Genomic DNA, 18,825 nt, shown 5'->3' on the forward strand with positions numbered 1-18,825 from the left:
CAAATGGAGCACTCTTTACAGGGGCTCATAAGAGCAACAATTCTCAGGGTATGCATAAGATGTTTTAGATTCAGAGGATAGCTTTGTGCTTCAACAACACATTGTAGTTTCAAATCTCAGAGGAGTGCACTATCTGCACCAGGGTGACATTTCTATTTTCCACTCCAACCACCCTTGTGGCATATTTGAATTAGGTAACTAGTTCAGTGCCAATTAGTCTCAGGTCCCAGAGCAAAAGATCTTTATGTTCAATCCCCTGCACCACCTGATAACTTTACTATTCTATCTTGCAAACCACGAACTATGGTTTATAAAACCTACACCGTCCACTATACAAAACAAAATGGTTTTAATGTGTTTCAGTGAAATACCTGGGCACAAGCCAAACCCATTGAAGCATTCATATTCAGCAGCAATATAAACACATACAGAAAATAGCAAGGTTGGAGACAAGACACTGCAGATGCTGGAATCTGAAGCAAAAGCCAAACTGTTGGAGGAACTAAGCAGGTCAAGCAGCATCTGTGGCGGGAAATTGTCAGTTTTGGATTATGGTCCATCATCCAGACTGAAGGAGTAGAAGGAAGATGACCAATATAAAGAGGTGTGGGAAGGTGGCTAAAACTGCAGCAATAGGCTGATTGGAAGACAGTGAGAGGGGTGAGGGAGGTGGAGAAGAAATAAGGTTGAGGAGCTGAACAGCAGAAGATATTACTGAGGGGTAGCAGTTAAAGCGGGTCTCTCAGAACCCCTGTCAAAGAGAGGAAGAAAGCTTCTTCAGAGTGGGCATAACCAGGAGACTTTGCAGGGGAGCAATGGAATAGAAACACAAGAGACTGCAGATGCGGGAATTTGGACCAGGAACCAAACTGTTAGAAGAACTCAGCAGCATCTGTGGCAGGAAATTGGACAGTCAACGTTTCAGGATGAGAACCTTTATTTAGACTGAAAGAGCAAGGGCGGATACCAGTATAAATATAAATGGTGAGGGGTTGGGCAAGAGGTCTGAAGAAGGGTTCTGAACCAAATCATCACCTATCCATGTTCTCCGGAATCACTGCCTGCCATCACGTGTCCTTTTTTGTAAACCAGCATCTGCAGTTCCTTGTGACTACAAGAGATGATAATAGGTTAGAATTGATAGAATTAATGAACAAATGGGAAGAATGTTTAATCAGCACTGGCTACAGAACAAGCAGATAAACAGCAGAGCATTTAATTTGCACTTGGTACATGACTCTGGTCAGAGAGGAAGTGGCATTGAAAGCTGAGGTGGAATATGATCTAAAGGATGCCAACAATTTAGTTCAACACAAGACGGCGGCAGGAGGTTGACATCAAAATCTTTGTCATCTTTATCTTATGTTAACAGCACTTTATTGCATTATTGTGGATGAGCATCACCAGTATTTAGAGTAAAATACAATCATACTGATTGTAGCAAAGTCAATACTACAGCAACAACTGAAATTACTTCCAAAGGATTTCTATGGAAATGCCAAAATGTAAAAGCCTGTGTCACTACTTCAAACTCAGAATCACTTCCACACCTTAAAGAACTCGGTAACAATTCTACCATCCTTTTTAAATTAACTCATGTATACACATGAAGTAATTTGTCAACTTAACGTTAAAGAGTCGTTCAACATTTATTTCAAATACTCTCAGTACTTAGAGCTCTTGAAAGATTAAGAAAAAAACAAACTTTAAGCCGATTCTTTTATCCTTGTGTAATTCAGCTCTTCAGGAAAATCTGCAGACCTCAAAACACCATTCACCAAATGATATCTCAACCATATTGTGTCGGTTCAGCCAAAAGGTTGAGTTCCAAATTTAATCTTATAAAACGTGTGGCGAAAGGGACTGACAGAAAATGAGAAAATAAATTGAAAAATCTGTAATTAGTTTAACATTGGAAAGCCAATCAACTGAAAGTGACGAATCTGTTACTCAATCACAAAAGTTTAAAAAAATTGAATGCCCCAATGTAAAATATTCATTCTAATATCTTCCTTTAAAGCAACGTGTGTTCCAATAGGTTGAAGGAGTTTCTCCAATTTAAACCGAGTAATTATTTCATACTTTGAATTAATCTACCAATGTTGCTGCAGCAACTAACTATAAAATAATTGAGTGTAAACTGGGAAAGGAGGCCGATTTAAAAAAAATATATTTTCATTCACCTCCTGGGTGGCTGGCATTCCTTCAAAAACTTCATAGACCCATAATTAAATATTCAGAATTCTATACAATGACTACATAAATGCGTCAGCATTCACTGAAACATAATTACCTCCTTTTATTAAAATGCACAAAAATGCGTCCGAAAATATAATGCTATAAAGTAAAAGCTTCATGACATGTCTCATATTATAGTTCACTGTTTATTTTGATTCCCTTTATATGCAAAGCAGATTATTGCCTAGGTATTGCTATGATTAGAATCAGAACAAGCCTTTTGAAAGGTCCATCTACCCATCTCTGCACAAGGAAAGAACTAAATGTCAAGTACTCAGAGGTGAAAAGTGCAAACACCACACAGACAGCACAGAGATCATGATTAAAACTGTGCGTCCTGGGCGGTTTAGCACCAGTGCTAATTCTGCACCACTCCATTGAGTGAGAGACTCACGCATTTCGCCCAATTCTCACGCTGATCACAGAATTTCTCACGCTCTGTCGAGAAATTCGAGAATTTCAAAACTAATATCAACTGCTTGTGTGTGCATCTGTTGACAAGACAGCAGCATTCTTATTCTCCGTTATTTCCGCTTGACCGAACCGTCACACACCTTCAAACCATGTCCCCAGCACAGCAAGTAAGGCCACGTCCTGCTCCTGGCGGCAGTCGGAATTTAAGGATTTGCGGGAAGTGGCTGACATGAGCGAGGCCGGCGAGCGGCAGGAGGGAGGTACATGGGCCGCAGAACATGTTGCAATATCTCTGGCTTTGGACGAGGCGCTGCTGTGCTGTGAACAACCTGGTCGCGGGTGTTGGAGAGCTGGGGCGGAGGGAGGGATGGAAGCAAAAGCAGCGACAGGGGCAGATGCGGACAGGGAGCTGGGGCTGGCGAATGTTTGCCGGCCATGGAGCAGCCTCAGTGCAAGAGTCCCGGACCGTCGGAGGCTTCGGAACCTTAGCGCCGCTGCCGTGAGAGTCTCTGTGCCTAATTTGCTCTGGTGACCGGCATGGACCAGGCTGCTGGAAGAAGTGGCTGTGGAAGTAGGTACCAAGCACTGGGTAGAAGCGATGGAAGATAGTAGCCTTCAAATGGGGGTGTTTGGAGAAAGCATCCTGCTAGATCTTCACTTACTGTAACTGCAGGAAATATGTTCCCGATGTTGGGGGAGTTCAGAACCAGGGGCCACAGTTTAACAATAAGGGGTAGGCCATTTAGGACTGAGATGAGGACAAACTTTCTTCCCCCAGAGAGATGTGAATCTGTGGAATTCTCTGCCACAGAAGGCAGTGGAGGCCAATTCACTGAATGTTTTCAAGAGAGAGTTACATCCATTAAATGTGAAGCTGAATTGTAAAATGACACAGCAGTATTGATCAGAAGATGAAAAATGAAAAATTGGTGACAATTCATATGGCAAATGTGAATAAACTCCATAGTCCATCTTCAAACGCCAAGCATAAATCAATACTCTGGAAGGAAATTGCTGCAATTAAAAATGTGCAGAAATGTACAGACACTCCCTGATTTACGCAAGGGTTTACCTCCTGTAAACTCTTACGCGTCAGATTTTTCGCAAGTTGGAATTACCTGCAAACCAAGTCGAAGCAAAGAATTGCCGATGCTAGTTAGTACTCAAAATGACACAATGTGCTGGAGTAACCCAGCTGGTAAGGCAGTATCTTCGGAGAACATGGATAGGTGATGTTTCGGTTTGGGACCCTTCTTCAGATTGATTCAGTCTGCTGAGTTACTCGAGCACAATGTTGTTTCACCTATAAGCTAAGCGCTGATGGCGCTGGTCTGCATCAGCGAGACCTTTTTCATCAGCTGCTGCACTGTCCGGTTGATGGGACTCACGTTGTAGCCTCTGGATGACAGAACTTTCTTCAGGCCGCTGCCACCGACAGGACGCGTGCCTTCACCATGAGGCTCCCTCCCCTCTCAGCTGCCGCTTCTACCTGTGGGCCATCGCTTTGTCTGGTCCGCCGCTCCCCCCTTCACTGCCGCTGCCTCCTCCTCCTCCCCCAGTGGAAGGATATCAGTGACTCCGAAGAAGGAAGTGGAGGGGGTGCGGGCAAAGCGATGGCTGACAGGAAGAAGCGGCAGCTGGTGAGAGGGAAGGGAGCCCCACAGTGACTGAGCGTGACCTGTTAGTGGCGGCAGCCTTAAGAAAACGGCATCGGCCAGGGGCTACAACGACAGAGTCCCAACAACAGCCGCGTCAACTGGACAGTGCGGTAACTGGTGAAGGGCTTGCTGGTGCACCTTGTGGAAGATGTTGGTGACTCGGCTGGGAGCTGCTCTGCACTGCTTCCCTCGTTCTTGCTTGCCTTCCCAGTGTCGCACCGACAATGGCCAAGACTGGAAGAGCACTTGGCCCAGACTGCTTTATATCTCTGAAGCAGACGGGAAGCCCACGCCATACTCACGTTGCAATAACACAGGTCATCCAGGAAATAGACCCTAGGTGAATAGTTTATGCGAGTTCATGTAACTTGCCTATTATGCAAGTTGGAGAGTTCCTGTATTAGAATAATACAAATACCATCATTTGTTGCAGCTACTTCAATTCCATTGTATAATGAGTGCTGTGTTTGCATATCTGTTGTGCTGCAAGTAAGAATTTCATTGTTCAGTTTTGGGATCCGTGACTATCAAACACTTGTCTCTTGACTAATGCCTCAATAATTTGAATTATTCATTTGCATAGGGTGAAATGGTTCACATTTTGCAATAATACTAAAATGTGAGAATATGACAATTATTTATTTAATTAGAGCACAAAACAAGAGATGGTCTCAGAAATTTTGGTTTGTCTAAATAATAAGTGTAATGGCCTTATGCAATACGATTTCAATGCATGCAATCATTTGTTTGATTGCACTGGACACTTTACTAGCTCACTTTAATTTCCATTGGAAGCAAACAGTTTTCTTCTTATGCTCGACAATTTTCAAATTTTGTTGAGATAGGTATGGGCAGGCATGTGCAGAACCCAATTCAAAAGAGATTATTACTTTTCCAGGCAGGCAGAAGTTAACAAGATTAACTTTCCAAGCAGGTAGAAGCAATGTGACCACGGTGCTGTCTGGTTGGAACTCAAACTGCATCTAACATATCCTCATGCTGCAGTGTAAAAGCACCTTCAGACTGACTTAAAATCATTGTTCGTGGATTTAACTTTAAACCTATTCCAGGAGGCACTGCAACATAATAAAATATTCATCAGTAATTTTGCAAAGAGAAAAGAACCTTCAGCCAAACGACTGCCACAATTGTGCTAGCTGTCATCTCTGATTCACGCACATTGCAAAAAGGAAATTATATACATGCTTCTGCTGCATAGAATTTTTGAAAAGAGCAAAATACAAAAACAGCAGGAAAATATTTGGGTAATAATATCAATGTAATGATGCTATTACCATCCAGCTACAACTTGAATGATTTATATCCTGAATAAATGGAAACCAAATATGTAATTACATAGTGCATTAAGGAGCGTACACGCAAGTCCAATAGATTTGTTGAAATACAAGGGCCGTCTAATGAACCCGAATCTGAAACAATAAGGGCATTTACTTGAGCACCATTTGAGAACACAATTTAATTCCCGAGAAATGACAGACATTGTTCAGGAAGAAAGGACCGAGCAAGCACAAATCCAAGCATTTACCGGAGACCATTTCATTCATTTATTCGTAACACAGCAAAGCTCCGAGTATGTGTGTGCGTCACAGCTGAAAACTAAAAATCAGACCAGGTTTTTAGGGAAACAAATTAGCTACTTGAGCAAAGAGCAAAGAGCAAAGAAAAAAAAGAATTAACTTTAAAAATTCCCCTCTGTTTGAACTAAAAAAAAAGAAACATTTTCCCCCACACAATTATTGAACCTACGATTTCATTACCAGAAACGTAGATTGAATACTTTAATTAGCAGCTTTACCTGAGTACAACTGCCACCTGCAGAAATACAGTCAATAAAGTAGTGCCTGCGGGTAAAAAACGCCAGCAACGCCTGCCAGCGTGTAGATTCCACTTCATTCTGTCGCGAGCTTAACTCATCAGCCGAACTCCTCTTAGCATATTGCTTTAGTTTCAGCCCGGTAGAATTCAGGCCAGCACTGGCATTGCCTCTGTTGGGGCGCGAATACACAAGTGGTGTGTTGTTGCCGAAGATGTAATTCATCTCTGCAGCACTGCAGGTGGTTGCCAGGCAGAGTCTACCACTACCAGCTGCCAAATCGTGTATGTAAAAACAACTGCGGGTAGAATTTCATCAGCATCACTTTAAGTATGGGAGACAAAATCTGGCTACCTGCTGCAGTTGAAGATCATATCTTGAAATTATTTAAGACCAGACAACGTCGTTTTAAAAGCTTTGCACAATCATAGCTCTTTGAAAAATCTCAGCGTTGAATATCCTAATCCCATTTAGCTCGAGTTACTCCTTTCCATGAACCGATGTTTTCTGGAGATGCTAAAGTAGAAGTAAACACAGTTGCTCCTTGCTGATCATTCGGCATAATGAAAGACAGGATGTGAGGTCAATAATCAGGTAAGATTGAGCAGACATTGGGCTGGCAATCTGGAACTGGCTAATATTGGTGAGAGGCGGGGGGAGGGGGGGGGGGTGAGCGGAGTGGAGAATGGACTGCAATAACTTGGTTGTGACCTTTCTGGTTAGTAGGAGCATCAATGAAAAGTGACAATTGGAGCATGATTACATGAACCCATTTACTTCACACACCAAGAATTTAAACTCTCTAAAAGTGCTCACAATCAGTATCCGTTTTAATGTACACATAAAACGGACACTGCAAGCAGCATCTTATCCCCTCGTAATTTTTTCCAATAGTGTTTTCTCGAAGATATTGACAATTGCTTCCGTTGAAAAGCCAACAGGGGATAGCCACAGGAAACAAAAATATTATAGGGCTATTAAACTGTGATATCAACAGCACGTAATGCTACTAATCACTTAAAAGTGAACAGTGCGGTTAATATGCCCACTTCAGCACCATTTGAAATTGAATAAATATTTCACAGCAATGCCCCAGATTGTGCTGAAGAGCTTCTGAAACCAGAATCTTCCTGCAAAGCTTTAATGGATACCCATTAAAAGCAAGAAGCATGCACTCAAGATGCAAAACCGCCAGATTAGGCCCCTTTGCCACAGGCGGCCATTAAGTCATTTTCATATGGCATTACATCAAAATAGAGGCAAAGAAACTTTTTGGGGAAGATTATCCACTGCCATTAAAGTTCTGGTAGTTCCCTTTTTGAGACTACATTGTTGCTCTCAGCACAGTCTGAGTGCGGTCTTCAGATGGGAAGATCGAACCCACTTCATTGGCATGGGCCAAATATAACAGAGCAGTTGCTGAACAACAAAATTAATGGAGAGGGTGGGTATTTGTCAGAGAGCAGATGGTACTGTTAAGGGCCTGTCCCACTTGGTGACATTTTCGGCGATAGCCTGAAAAGAGGTTGTCGCGGCGTGGTCGGGGCGTGACGCGGGGTGACGCATGTAGTGAAGCGCGGTGTCTCCCTGCCGCCCCTGGATTTTGGAATGTTCAAAATATTCAGGCGACATCTGGGTGTCTTATCATGTCGTGCGCCCTGTCACACGCTGACGTACGCTGTCCTGCAGGTGAAGCCCGGTTAGGGTCAGGGTCAGAGATAGGGCTAGGGCTGGGGTCAGGGACCACAGATGGGCTGTAAAATATTCTTCCTTCAATGCATGGATTTTAAATATTAATATATTAAAATTAACACAATAAAATCAATTGTGCAAATGAAAAGATGGCTGCCATTCAGGTTTATTTACAGATGTATTGGTCCGCTTCCAGATCCAATCACCGTCTCTAACTTTTCACAGGGATGGACTCAGTGAGTGTAGACTGAACTCCCCTCTCTCTTCCACCCCCTCCCGCCCCCAGCACTCGTGCTCCTCTCCCGCCGCTTCTCCCCTCCCCTCTCCCTTCCTTGTCCCCGCTCCACTCTTCGACCCCTTCTCCACTCCCCACCTTTGGGAACACACCCCCCCCGCCTCCCCCCCCCCCCTTGCTTTAAAAGTGGGTGGTGGGTATTTAAACTCAGTGGCCGGAGCAGGTGGGTGGCACTGGTACATTGACAACATTGCCTGTACCCAGTTGACAGGCCCACTGCCTCTGGGAGAGACCATTGGAAGAGAGATCTCCGCCCTCTGGGACAACTCGTGGCCAACAGTTTAGTTCCCATGAGGAGCAGGTAGAACAATGGGGGTTCGAGTCCAACCCCTAGGGCCCCTGTGTCACATTTAGTTCAGAGACACAGTGCCCTTCGGCCCACCGAGTCCGCACCGACCAGCGATCCCCGCACACTAACATGAACTCACACATGCTAGGGACAATTTATACTTATACCAAGCCTATCAACATACAAACCTGTGCACCATTGGAGTGCGGGAGGAAACACTAGCCCTAGCACTGACCTTGATCCTAGCCCTGACCCAAACCGGGCTACCCTATCCCTCTAAACCTTTCCATCGATGTACTGGGAGTCACCCGCAGGACAGCATACGTCAGCGTGTATGTCGTACAACTTGACGGTTTTTAGGGCGACTACGGGCGTTAGTCACTCACGCTCGCAGTCGCTGAAAAAAATCATAAAGTGGGTTAGGCCCTTTAGAGCTTTGGAGGCTTGAGCCTCAGCCTAAATTGGAGTCTTCGATAGTCGCTTGGATATCACAACGATGCCAAAAGTGGAAAATGGAAACATCTACCAGAGAAAATGAAAGAGCTTTATTATCAAGCTCAATGATAATTTTGATTTCCATTTCTGGGTGCAAACTAAGATATTCCATTTCCCCAGAAAATCTCCACTGTCAAAGTTCAACCACAGAAAGCCAAAAGTTTGGAATCAGTAAATTTTCATAAATTCTTAAGTGCAGATGTAATTTAATTATATTATCCACAAGGGCTCTTGTTTCTGTCTAAGACAAATATACATTTTTGTAAGTGATTTATTGTGAATCTTAATCCAATGCAATTCCTGGCAGGTCCAACGCCACATGGATTATACTACAAGGGCTGGAGGATGAACAGTGTGTGCATGCACTCAATTATAAATATTTGTAGGAGATGGAAGCAACCATCAATCAAGTGAAACATATGGCACCCTAAATCTCATCTGGTGACAGCCTTTCCAATGGAAAATAACTTGTTAATTCTTTGTGATTTGTGACCAGAAATGTTTTTGGCTCTTACGGAGACAAAACAAATCTTCATATTGAGATCGCCCTCCACAATGCTGTATGGGATAGACTCAGTACAGCTATGGCGGCTCAAAATAGGACATCCCATGAAGCTGCGGATTGTCATCAGTTGCAGAAAGTGTCATCACTGCGACCTGTACCTTTGTGATCCACCACACAAAAAGATTAAAATTTATTCAATCCAGCTTATTACTAACCAATCACTCTACTCTGAAACTTCCAGCTTCCAACCCTACCATCTCTACTTCTGAAGAGGACAAGATCAGCATAAATAAAAACACAAAATGCTGGAAATACTGTGGCCAGGTTGCATCTTCAACCTTGAAATGTTGCAGTCCTTCTTCAATGTTAGAACGAGGTATTAGCATTACATTTCCAAAATTTCAATAACGTTCAATTATATTGGAAAAAAAAAACAAATGCATCTCAATTTAGAATCAGATAAATACAGATAATTAGATTAATATTTTATACAGCAAAACTATTCGAAGCTATTACTAAGACATACAGTGCCCTCCATAATGTTTGGGATAAAGACACATCATTTATTTATTTGCCTCTGTGCTCCACAATTTGAGATTTGTAATAGAAAAAAATCACATGTAGTTAAAGTGCACATTGTCAGATTACATTAAAGTCCATTTTTGACATTTTGGTTTCACCACGTAGAAATTATAGCAGTGTTTATATATAGTCCCCCCATTTTAGGGCACCATAATGCAGGGCTGCCAACTCTCATGCCTTGAGTGTGAGACTCACGCATTTCACGATTTAAAAAAAAAAAAAAAAATAGTCACGAACAATTCAATTCGTCCAAGGCTTCCAGATCTCCTCCACACTCACCAATAAGAATTATTTTCTATTGGCGGGTTTCCCGAAAAGAATGAGCAATTTGATTGTCTTAAGCCCATCGCAGACTATTTAAAATGGCAATGTAACTGCAGTACTAATGATTCTATTTGACATTCATGGAACCAAAATCTGCAGATGCTTGAAATTCAAAATAAAGCAAAAATTGTTTTAGAGGCGAGTAAAAAAAATGAGGGGAATATATAAGGTGAATGCATAGTCTTTTTCCCGGGATATGCGATTCAAGAACTAGAGGGCATTGGTTTAAAGCAGGGGTGTCAAATTACCGGCCCGCGTAGGATTCCAATCCGGCCCGCGGGATGATTTGGGGGCAAAAAAAGTAGTTTAGTTTAGAGTCTCAATTACACATTCCCGTGCAGATGGTGTGACAGGTGAGACATGGCGGTGGTCCCAGCACCGACCCCTGAGGCACCGCTCACACCCTCACCTCCAGCGGCTCTGTATCCGTCGGCCGTTCTGTCCACACCGCATGGAGTTTTAACCCCGGCCCGGAGCCAGGGGCGGACCGGGTGAGTGGGGGCGTCGGTACCGCCTCCAGAGCCACGAGGATGAATCTAGGGCTAAGGCTCCGCTTCGTCACGGACCCTCACCTTCCACCTCCCCTGGACCCCCGCTGGACACAGAGCACCTGGGCCGGCCCGCATTCACGGGGGGGGGGGGGGGGGGGGGGGGAGAGGAGACCGGGGAGACCGGGGGGGGGGGGGGGGGGGGGGGAACGCTACCCGGGTCTCCGAATTCCGCTCACTCCGCTGTCGCCGCTTCTCTGTCCCACACTCTCACGCACAACCTAACACACACTGACACTCGCCCTTAGGCAAACCCTCACACACGCCAGCACCCCCCCTCACACATATATTCTCACACACTCACAAACACTTACACACACACTCACACACCCTCACATATACTCTCACACACCCTCACACACTAATACACTCTCACACACACACACTCTCATACATACTGACACACACTCTCACACACTGATACGCACTCTCACACAGTCTCACACACCCTCACACACACACACACACACACACTCTCAACCCTTCATACACTTCAATCACTTCAATAAAATTTAGAGGCTAACTGCGTTCATTGTCTGAGTTTGATTGTTGGAAGTAGGCTAATAAAAATTAGGTGCAGTTGTGTAGCCTACATTTACAATTTGTTTCGTTAGGTCTGCTAATGTTCGATTTCAAATGGTTTATTAATGCAAAGGGCGCGTTCGCGCGTGTACAACTGATCCGGCCCGCATGAAATCGCATTTTGCCCAATCCGGCCCGTGAACTAAAATGAGTTTAACACCCCTTGTTTAAAGTGAGAGAGGAACGATTTAATAGGAACCCGAGGGACAACATTTTCAAGCAGAGGATGGTGGGTATGTGGAACGAGCTGCCAGGGGGAGTTGGCAGGTAAAATGATAGCATTTAAAAGACATTTGGACAGCTCCGTGGAAAGGAAAGGTTTAAAGGGATATGGGCCAAATGCGGATAAAAGGGACTAGTTTAGATGGGGCATGTTGATCCGCATGGGGAAGTTGGGATGAAGGGCTGTTTCCATGCTGTAAAACTGTGACATATTGTAGAAAGGTGCCATTGCTCTGGAGAGGATCCAGAGGGTGATTTATGAAAATGTTGGCAGGGCTGGAATTTTTATTTCACTTTGAAGATAGATTTGATAACTGGGATTGTATTCTCTGCAGCAACGGAGGTGATGAAAAGACTTAGTTGAGGTGAATAATATTATGAGAATAGGACCCGTTTCGCTTCACAAAGAGTGTTGGAAGGAACTGCAGGTGCTGGTTTAAACTGAAGATATTCACAAAAAGCTGGAGTGACTCAGCGGGACAGGCAGCATCTCTGGAGAGAAAGAATAGGTGTTGTTTCAGGTCGAGGCCTTCAGACTGAAGAGATTGAAACCAGCCATATAGATGTAAAACACAATGACTGGAGGAGATGTGTGTTATCCAACTATGGGCAGAAATCGGAATCATGTGTTCATCGTTATTGACGTGACCTAAAAATAAATATATTACAGAAATATATTACAGATATTCCGGTTTCTCCCACATCCAAAAGAAGTGCAAGTTTGTAGTTTAATTGGATTCTGTAAATTGTCCCTGGCATGTAGGATAGAACTGGTGTGTGGTAGATTGCTGGTCAGTGTGGACTTGGTGGGCCGAAAGGCCTATTTCCATAACATGTTTTATATATATATATCTCAATTTAATTGAACCATATACTTGGTTGAATATGTGGCATTATTTTCATTTTGTTTCTATAGTCAAAGGATAAGGTTGATTGATTATTTTGTGCAGAACAGTGCTGGAAGTCTGACTCCTCTTACCTTGTTTCTATGTTTTTGTTTCTCTATATAAATGCATAACAGCATGAATTATAATCTGATTTCCATACATGAATATACTAAGGTCATTCATGTGCTGCACTTGTTGATCAGAGCCTGGCTCTACAGTGGAATGTGATTAGGAATGCAATTTAGCCAAACCTTATTCATACCCTATCCAATTTAAAGCATAAATGTTGCATTCAAGTGTAAGTTAAAAGACTCGCTACAGTATGCACCAGATTGCACAATTTCAAGGTGAAAAATGCAAAAGCTGCCAACCATAGCAGGGGACACACCTACCCCCCCCTCTCCCCCCCCCCCCCCAGGTTACTATGCTCCGTAGCAATTTCTGACTCTCAACTTTCACCCAATGTTGGCAGCCCTGCCGTAATGTTTGGGACACATGGCTTCATAGGCGTTTGTAATTGCGCAGGAGCGCTTAATTGTCTCCTTAATGCAGGAATAAGAGAGCTCTCAGCACCTAGTCCTTCCTCCAGTCTTTCCATCACCTTTGGAAAATTTTATTGCTATCAACATGAGGACCAAAGTTGTGCCAATGAAAGTCAAATAAACTATTATTTGACTGAGAAACAAGAATAAAACTGTTGGAGACATCAGCCAACCCTTAGGCTTACCAAAATCAATTGTTTGGAACTGAAGAAATAAAGCACTGGTGAGCTTACTAATCCCAAAAGGACTGGCAGGCCAAGGAAGACCTCCACAACTGATGACAGAAGAATTCTCTCCATAATATAGAAAAATCCCCAAATACCTGTCCGATAGATCAGAAAAACTCTTCAGGCGTCAGATGTGGATTTGTCAATGACCACTGTGTGCAGAAGACTTAATGAACAGAAATACAGAGGCTACACTGCAAATAGGATGGCCAGGTTAGTTTGCCAAGAAGTACTTAAATGAGCAACCACAGTTCTGGAAAAAGGTCTTGTGGACAGATGAGACGGGTGATATATCAGAGTGATGACAAGATTAAAGTATGGAGGAGTGAAGGAACTGCCCAAGATCCAAAGCATACCACCTCATCTGTGAAACACGGTGGTAGGTGTTACGGCCTGGGCCTGTATGGTTGCTGATGGTACTGGCTCACATCCTCATTGATGATACAACTGCTGATGGTAGTAGCATAATGAATTCTGAAATGTACAGACACATCCTATCTGTTCAAGTTCAAACAAATGCCTCAATGCTCATTAGCCGACGGTTCATTCTCCAGCAAGCCAATTATCCCACACTGCTAAAGCAACAAAGGAGTTTTACAAAGCTAAAAAAGGTCAATTCTTGAGTGGCCAAGTCAATCACCCGATTGAGCACGTCGTTTAGACAATAGACAATAGGTGCAGGAGTAGGCCATTCGGCCCTTTGAGCCAACACCGCCATTCAATGTGATCATGGCTGAAGAGAATTTTGTATACTGAAGAGAAACCTAAAGGGGGCTAGCCCCCAAAACAAGCATAAGCTAACGATGGCTGCAATACAGGCCTGGCAGAGCAACACCAGAGAAGACATTCAGCAACTGGTGATGTCCATGAATCGCAGACTTCAAGCAGTCTTTGCATGCAAAGGATATGCAACAAAATACTAAACATGCCAACTTTCATTTACATGACATTGCTGTATCGCAAACATTATGGTGCTGTGAAATGGGGGAGACTACCTATAAACACTGCTATAACTTCTACGTGGTGAAACCAAAATGTATAAAAATGGCCTGATTAAAATCTGGCAATGGGCACTTTAACCACATGTGATTTTTTCTATTACAAATCTCCAATTGTGGAGTAGAGGCAAATAAATAAATGATAGGTCTTTGTCCCAAATATTATGGAGGACACTGTAGTATGACACTTTGAAAAAAATGAAGGGTGATCACGCAAAGTGAATATGCTTTTATGAAAGGAAAATCATGTTTGAGCAGGTTATTGGAATTTGCTGAAGTAATATATGCTGTGGATAAAGTGGAACCAACGGATGTACTAGAAAGTACACAAAAAAGCTGGAGAAACTCAGCAGATGCAGCAGCATCTATGGAGCAAAGGAAATAGGCAACGTTTCGGGCCAAAACCCTTCTTCAGACTGATCGGGGGGGGGGGGGGGGGGGGGGGACAAGAAAGGAAAAAGGAGGAGGAGCCCGAAGGGGGGGGGGGTGGGAGGAGACAGCAGGGGGACTGAGGAAGGGGAGGAGACAGCAAGGACTAATAAAATTGGGAGAATTCGATGTTCATGCCCCCAGGATGCAGACTCCCCAAGGTGCTGTTCCTCCAATTTCCGGTGTTGCTCGCTGTGGCCATGGAGGAGACCCAGGACAGAGAGGTCGGAGACGGAGTGGGAGGGGGAGTTGAAGTGCTGAGCCACCGGGAGGTCAGCTTGGTTATTGCGGACCGAGCGGAGGTGTTCGGCGAAACGATCGCCCAACCTCCACTTGGTCTCACCGATATAGATCTGATGTACTAGAAAGTGTTTGACAAGCAGCAGCATCAAAGGTCATGGCAAGAAAGAAAAGGTTCACGATATAGAAGATAATACATTGGCACGGTTAGAAAATTGATGGACTGACTTTTTACTATTTACATAAGTGACTTGAAAAGATTAATGGCAATGTTGCAAAACAAGTGAGAAAGTAAGCTGTGAGGACATAAGCGATACGAAAGTTGAATGGGGCTGGGATCTGGCAGACGGAGAATAATGTACAAATTTGTAAGATTGGAGATTTTGAGGGAAAAAGCCCAATACCTAAATTGAAGGAGACAGCAGACCAGATAGTCATTAAGCACTGACTATCAAGTGCCTAATTTTCCAAAGTCCACTTTGCAGGAATAGGAAGTGATTATGATGTTTTAATTTAAAGCTGGTGGAACTAAATGAAAAAACGGGGGAAGATATTCTTCAGTTAGTTTATTGTCATATGTTCAAGAATGGAGAGGTACATGTACAATGAAAATCTTAATTTTAGCAACATCAGAGGCAGAGAGGCAGAGACCCAGGCAATACACAAACCATGTCATGCAATCAAAGATTGTGCAAAAAAAACAAGCCATTAGTTCAAAAAATATAATTGGAAAACAAGACCATGGCAGTGCAAGAGGTGGTCTGTTGTGTTGCGTTGTTGAAATAGGATCAGGGTTTTGCAGGTCAGTTCAAGAACCTGATGGTTGTAGGAAAGAAGCAGTTCCTGAACCTGGTGGTGTGGGACTTCAGGCTTCTGTGCCTCCTATCTGATGGTAGCATTGCCCAGAGGGCAAGGATCCTTGATGATGGCCTCATGCAAATGCTTTCGATGGAGGGGAGGCCCGTGATGAACATGGTTGAGTCCACCAATCTCTGCAGCCTCTTGCATTCCTGTGCTATGAAACTGCTGTTCATGAGAATACAACCAGTCAGAACACTTTCCAGAGTGCATCTGGAGAAATTTGGTGACATCTCAAATCTCTTTAAACTTCTAAAAGTAGAGGTGCTGGTACATTTTTTGTGATTATATGTGTGTACTTAGAATAGGTCATCCAAGAAGTTAACACCCAGGAATTTGAAGTTGCTACATCTCTCAGCCACCAATTCGCCAATAAAACTGGCACGTCTCCCCCAAATTTCTCCTTCGGAAATCACCGATTGGTTCCTTGGTTTAGAGTTAATTATTATTGCAACAACTCTCAATCAGACGTTCTCTCTCTCCCCTGTGCTGACTCATCATCTCTGTGATAATTAGCCAACAACAATGGTGCCATCAGCAAATTTATAGATTGCATTGGAGCTGTGTTTAGTCACACAGTCATGGGCGAATGGATCGCGCATTAAGTGTTCCTGATGGTAGTGTAGCAGCGGTCAAGTGTAATGGTGTTAAAGGTGATATCCTGATAGTTAGGCAGATACTTCTTCAAGCCAGCCTGGTTGAAGTCCCCAGTGATGATATGAAAGGCTCCAGGGTATGCTGTTTCATGCTTGTTGATTGTGGCGCTCAATTCCCCAAGCGCTAACTAGACATCTGCCTGAGACAGTATGTTGACTGCAGTCAGGCTGGCGACGGTGAATTCTCCTGGTAGGTAGAACAGTTGGCGCTTGTCACCAGATGTTTCCCTTTGAGCGCCACGATGAGTTTATCCTGAAGCAGACGTTACTGCCTCTCCCTCTTCCAGACATCGGAGTCCAGACCATACAGTGAATGGAAAAATCCTGAAGCAGGAGCGCAGAGTAGGATGAGCCATGTCTCTGTGAAAGAGAACACAGCAATTGCTCATATCCCTCTGATACAGGAGTCTTTCTCTCGTCTTCCGTCTTGTCTCTAATTATTGTATATTGGCTAGAATGTTGCTGAGGGGGTGGGGGGGGGGGGGGGGGGGGGGGGGGGAATGCATTGCATGCTAATACATTTAAATGTCATGTAAGTCCATTTCTACTTTTGTAGTTCTGGCTGCAGATTTCAGCTCTAAGAGATCTAAATGTGGGTATTACGAGTGTTGTCCTGCATGCTGCATGCTGCCTGCAAAATGGTATCTTGTCAAAACAAATGACACAAAGCTTTATGTAACGACAATCTGGAGTACTGTGTACAATATTAGTTCCTTGTCGACGAAAATATGTTAATGCACTGGAAGCAGTTCAGAGAATATTTACCAGACTTACAACCAGAAACGAAAGGCTGCTGTTCAGAAACATTTGGTCATTGTAGACTTATATCTACTCGAGTTTAGAAGAGAGAGTGGTAACTTTATTGAAACATACAAGTTCTGAAGGGTCTTAGCTGGGTAGCTGGGGAGAGAATATTTATTTGTGAGAAATCTGGATCTCAGGATCACTGTTTAAAAATAAGGGGTTCCACTCAACACAGATGAAGCAAAACTTTTTACTTCGAGTAGTATCTTCGGAATTGTTTCTCAAGAGGACGGCAAAAGCAATTTATTTGAATACCTTTAAGTCAGTGTTAAAGCAAGAACGTGAAAGGATATCATGAGTAAATCGAATGAGGAATTGAGATTAAATCCAGGTAAGCTATGATCTTAATGAATGGCATCACTGATGTTTCATCTCAGTGCCAGTAAATCAGTGCAGGATGTCATTCATTCCTCAAACTACTGTCTTAAGGTCAATCGCTTTCAGTTGCTTCAGCAAGAAACTCCCACCACATTCTCATAAGAGAAGAAATGGGCATGATTTGTGACAACAGTTCTATGCTTCCTTTGAAACTCTTCAGAAATAGAAACTGTCCATTCCTGTACACAACAAACCCTAGATAACATTTAGGTCTAGGTTGTTAAGTGGCAAAGAACATTTATGGCACTACTTGGAACAAGAGTCAACTGCCTATCTTCAACATTCAATGGCATTACCATCATAGAGAAATCCATTATCAACACCTACAGGAGTGACCCACTATCAAAACCACAGGAGTCAACTTTCCACGACCTAGAGGCACCTCAAAAGCAAGACCCCTTTTTACTTGCTTACATTAGTGCAGTTATACACACACAGTTCAGCATCATCAGAACAAAGCAGTCCCATTTTACTGGCATCCTTGGCACAATCTTAAGCATACATTCCCTGCACTATCAGCTCCACCATCAAGCAGTGGCTGCTGAATGCACCATCTCCACAATGTAACAGCACCATCGGCACCCATGATTTCTTCCATCTAAGGAAGACTTGAGTATCATGGGAAGACAACCACATGCATATTATCTTCCAAGTTGCACACCTGTCCTTTGTCTTTACTCAGTCTAAATCCTGGAGGTCCTACCAACAGCAAATCCTGGAAGTCCTACCAACAGCACTAGAAGAACCACTACACCTACTCAAATGCATTAATCATTAAGGAATCGGCATATGGATTTTGCCAATGAAACTCACATCCCACAAAATGAAAACATAAGAAATAAATGTCCTCTGTATTTAATGTGGCACAGGGCAACTCATTTTAAATTCAGACAAAAATGGAAACAACAGAGCAAGGAAAAGACACAAATTAAGTTTCATTGAAAGTGGCATCACAAGTGTATAGTCAAAAAGGCTTTTGGCACACTAGCCTTCAGCAGAGTATTGAGTAGAGAAGTTGGGAGGTCATGTTACACAATGTTGGGAGGCTCAGTTCTGGGCACCTTGTCACATGAAAGATATTGGTAAGCAGGAAAGGGTGCAGAAAAGATTTACAAGGATGTTGCCAGA

General features: G+C 43.4%; 1 protein-coding gene across 21 annotated transcripts in view; it reads right to left on the bottom strand.

Moving 5' to 3' along the window:
* The window catches only part of LOC129703263 (disks large homolog 1-like), a 365,442-nt gene that overhangs the window by 176,827 nt on the left and 169,790 nt on the right, over positions 1 to 18,825 (bottom strand). For 2 of the 21 annotated variants that reach the window (XM_055645599.1, XM_055645598.1), the window contains exon 1: positions 6,127 to 6,384. The exons of the other annotated variants lie outside the window; for them this stretch is intronic. In XM_055645599.1, coding sequence (XP_055501574.1) covers positions 6,127 to 6,369 — 243 coding nt within the window. In that variant the 5' untranslated portion in view covers positions 6,370 to 6,384. Of the gene's footprint in view, positions 1 to 6,126; positions 6,385 to 18,825 lie in introns of those variants that run through there. 21 annotated transcript variants of the gene reach the window in all.

Source organism: Leucoraja erinacea, chromosome 14 (assembly GCF_028641065.1).
Source record: "Leucoraja erinacea ecotype New England chromosome 14, Leri_hhj_1, whole genome shotgun sequence".
Lineage (NCBI taxonomy): Eukaryota > Metazoa > Chordata > Chondrichthyes > Rajiformes > Rajidae > Leucoraja > Leucoraja erinaceus.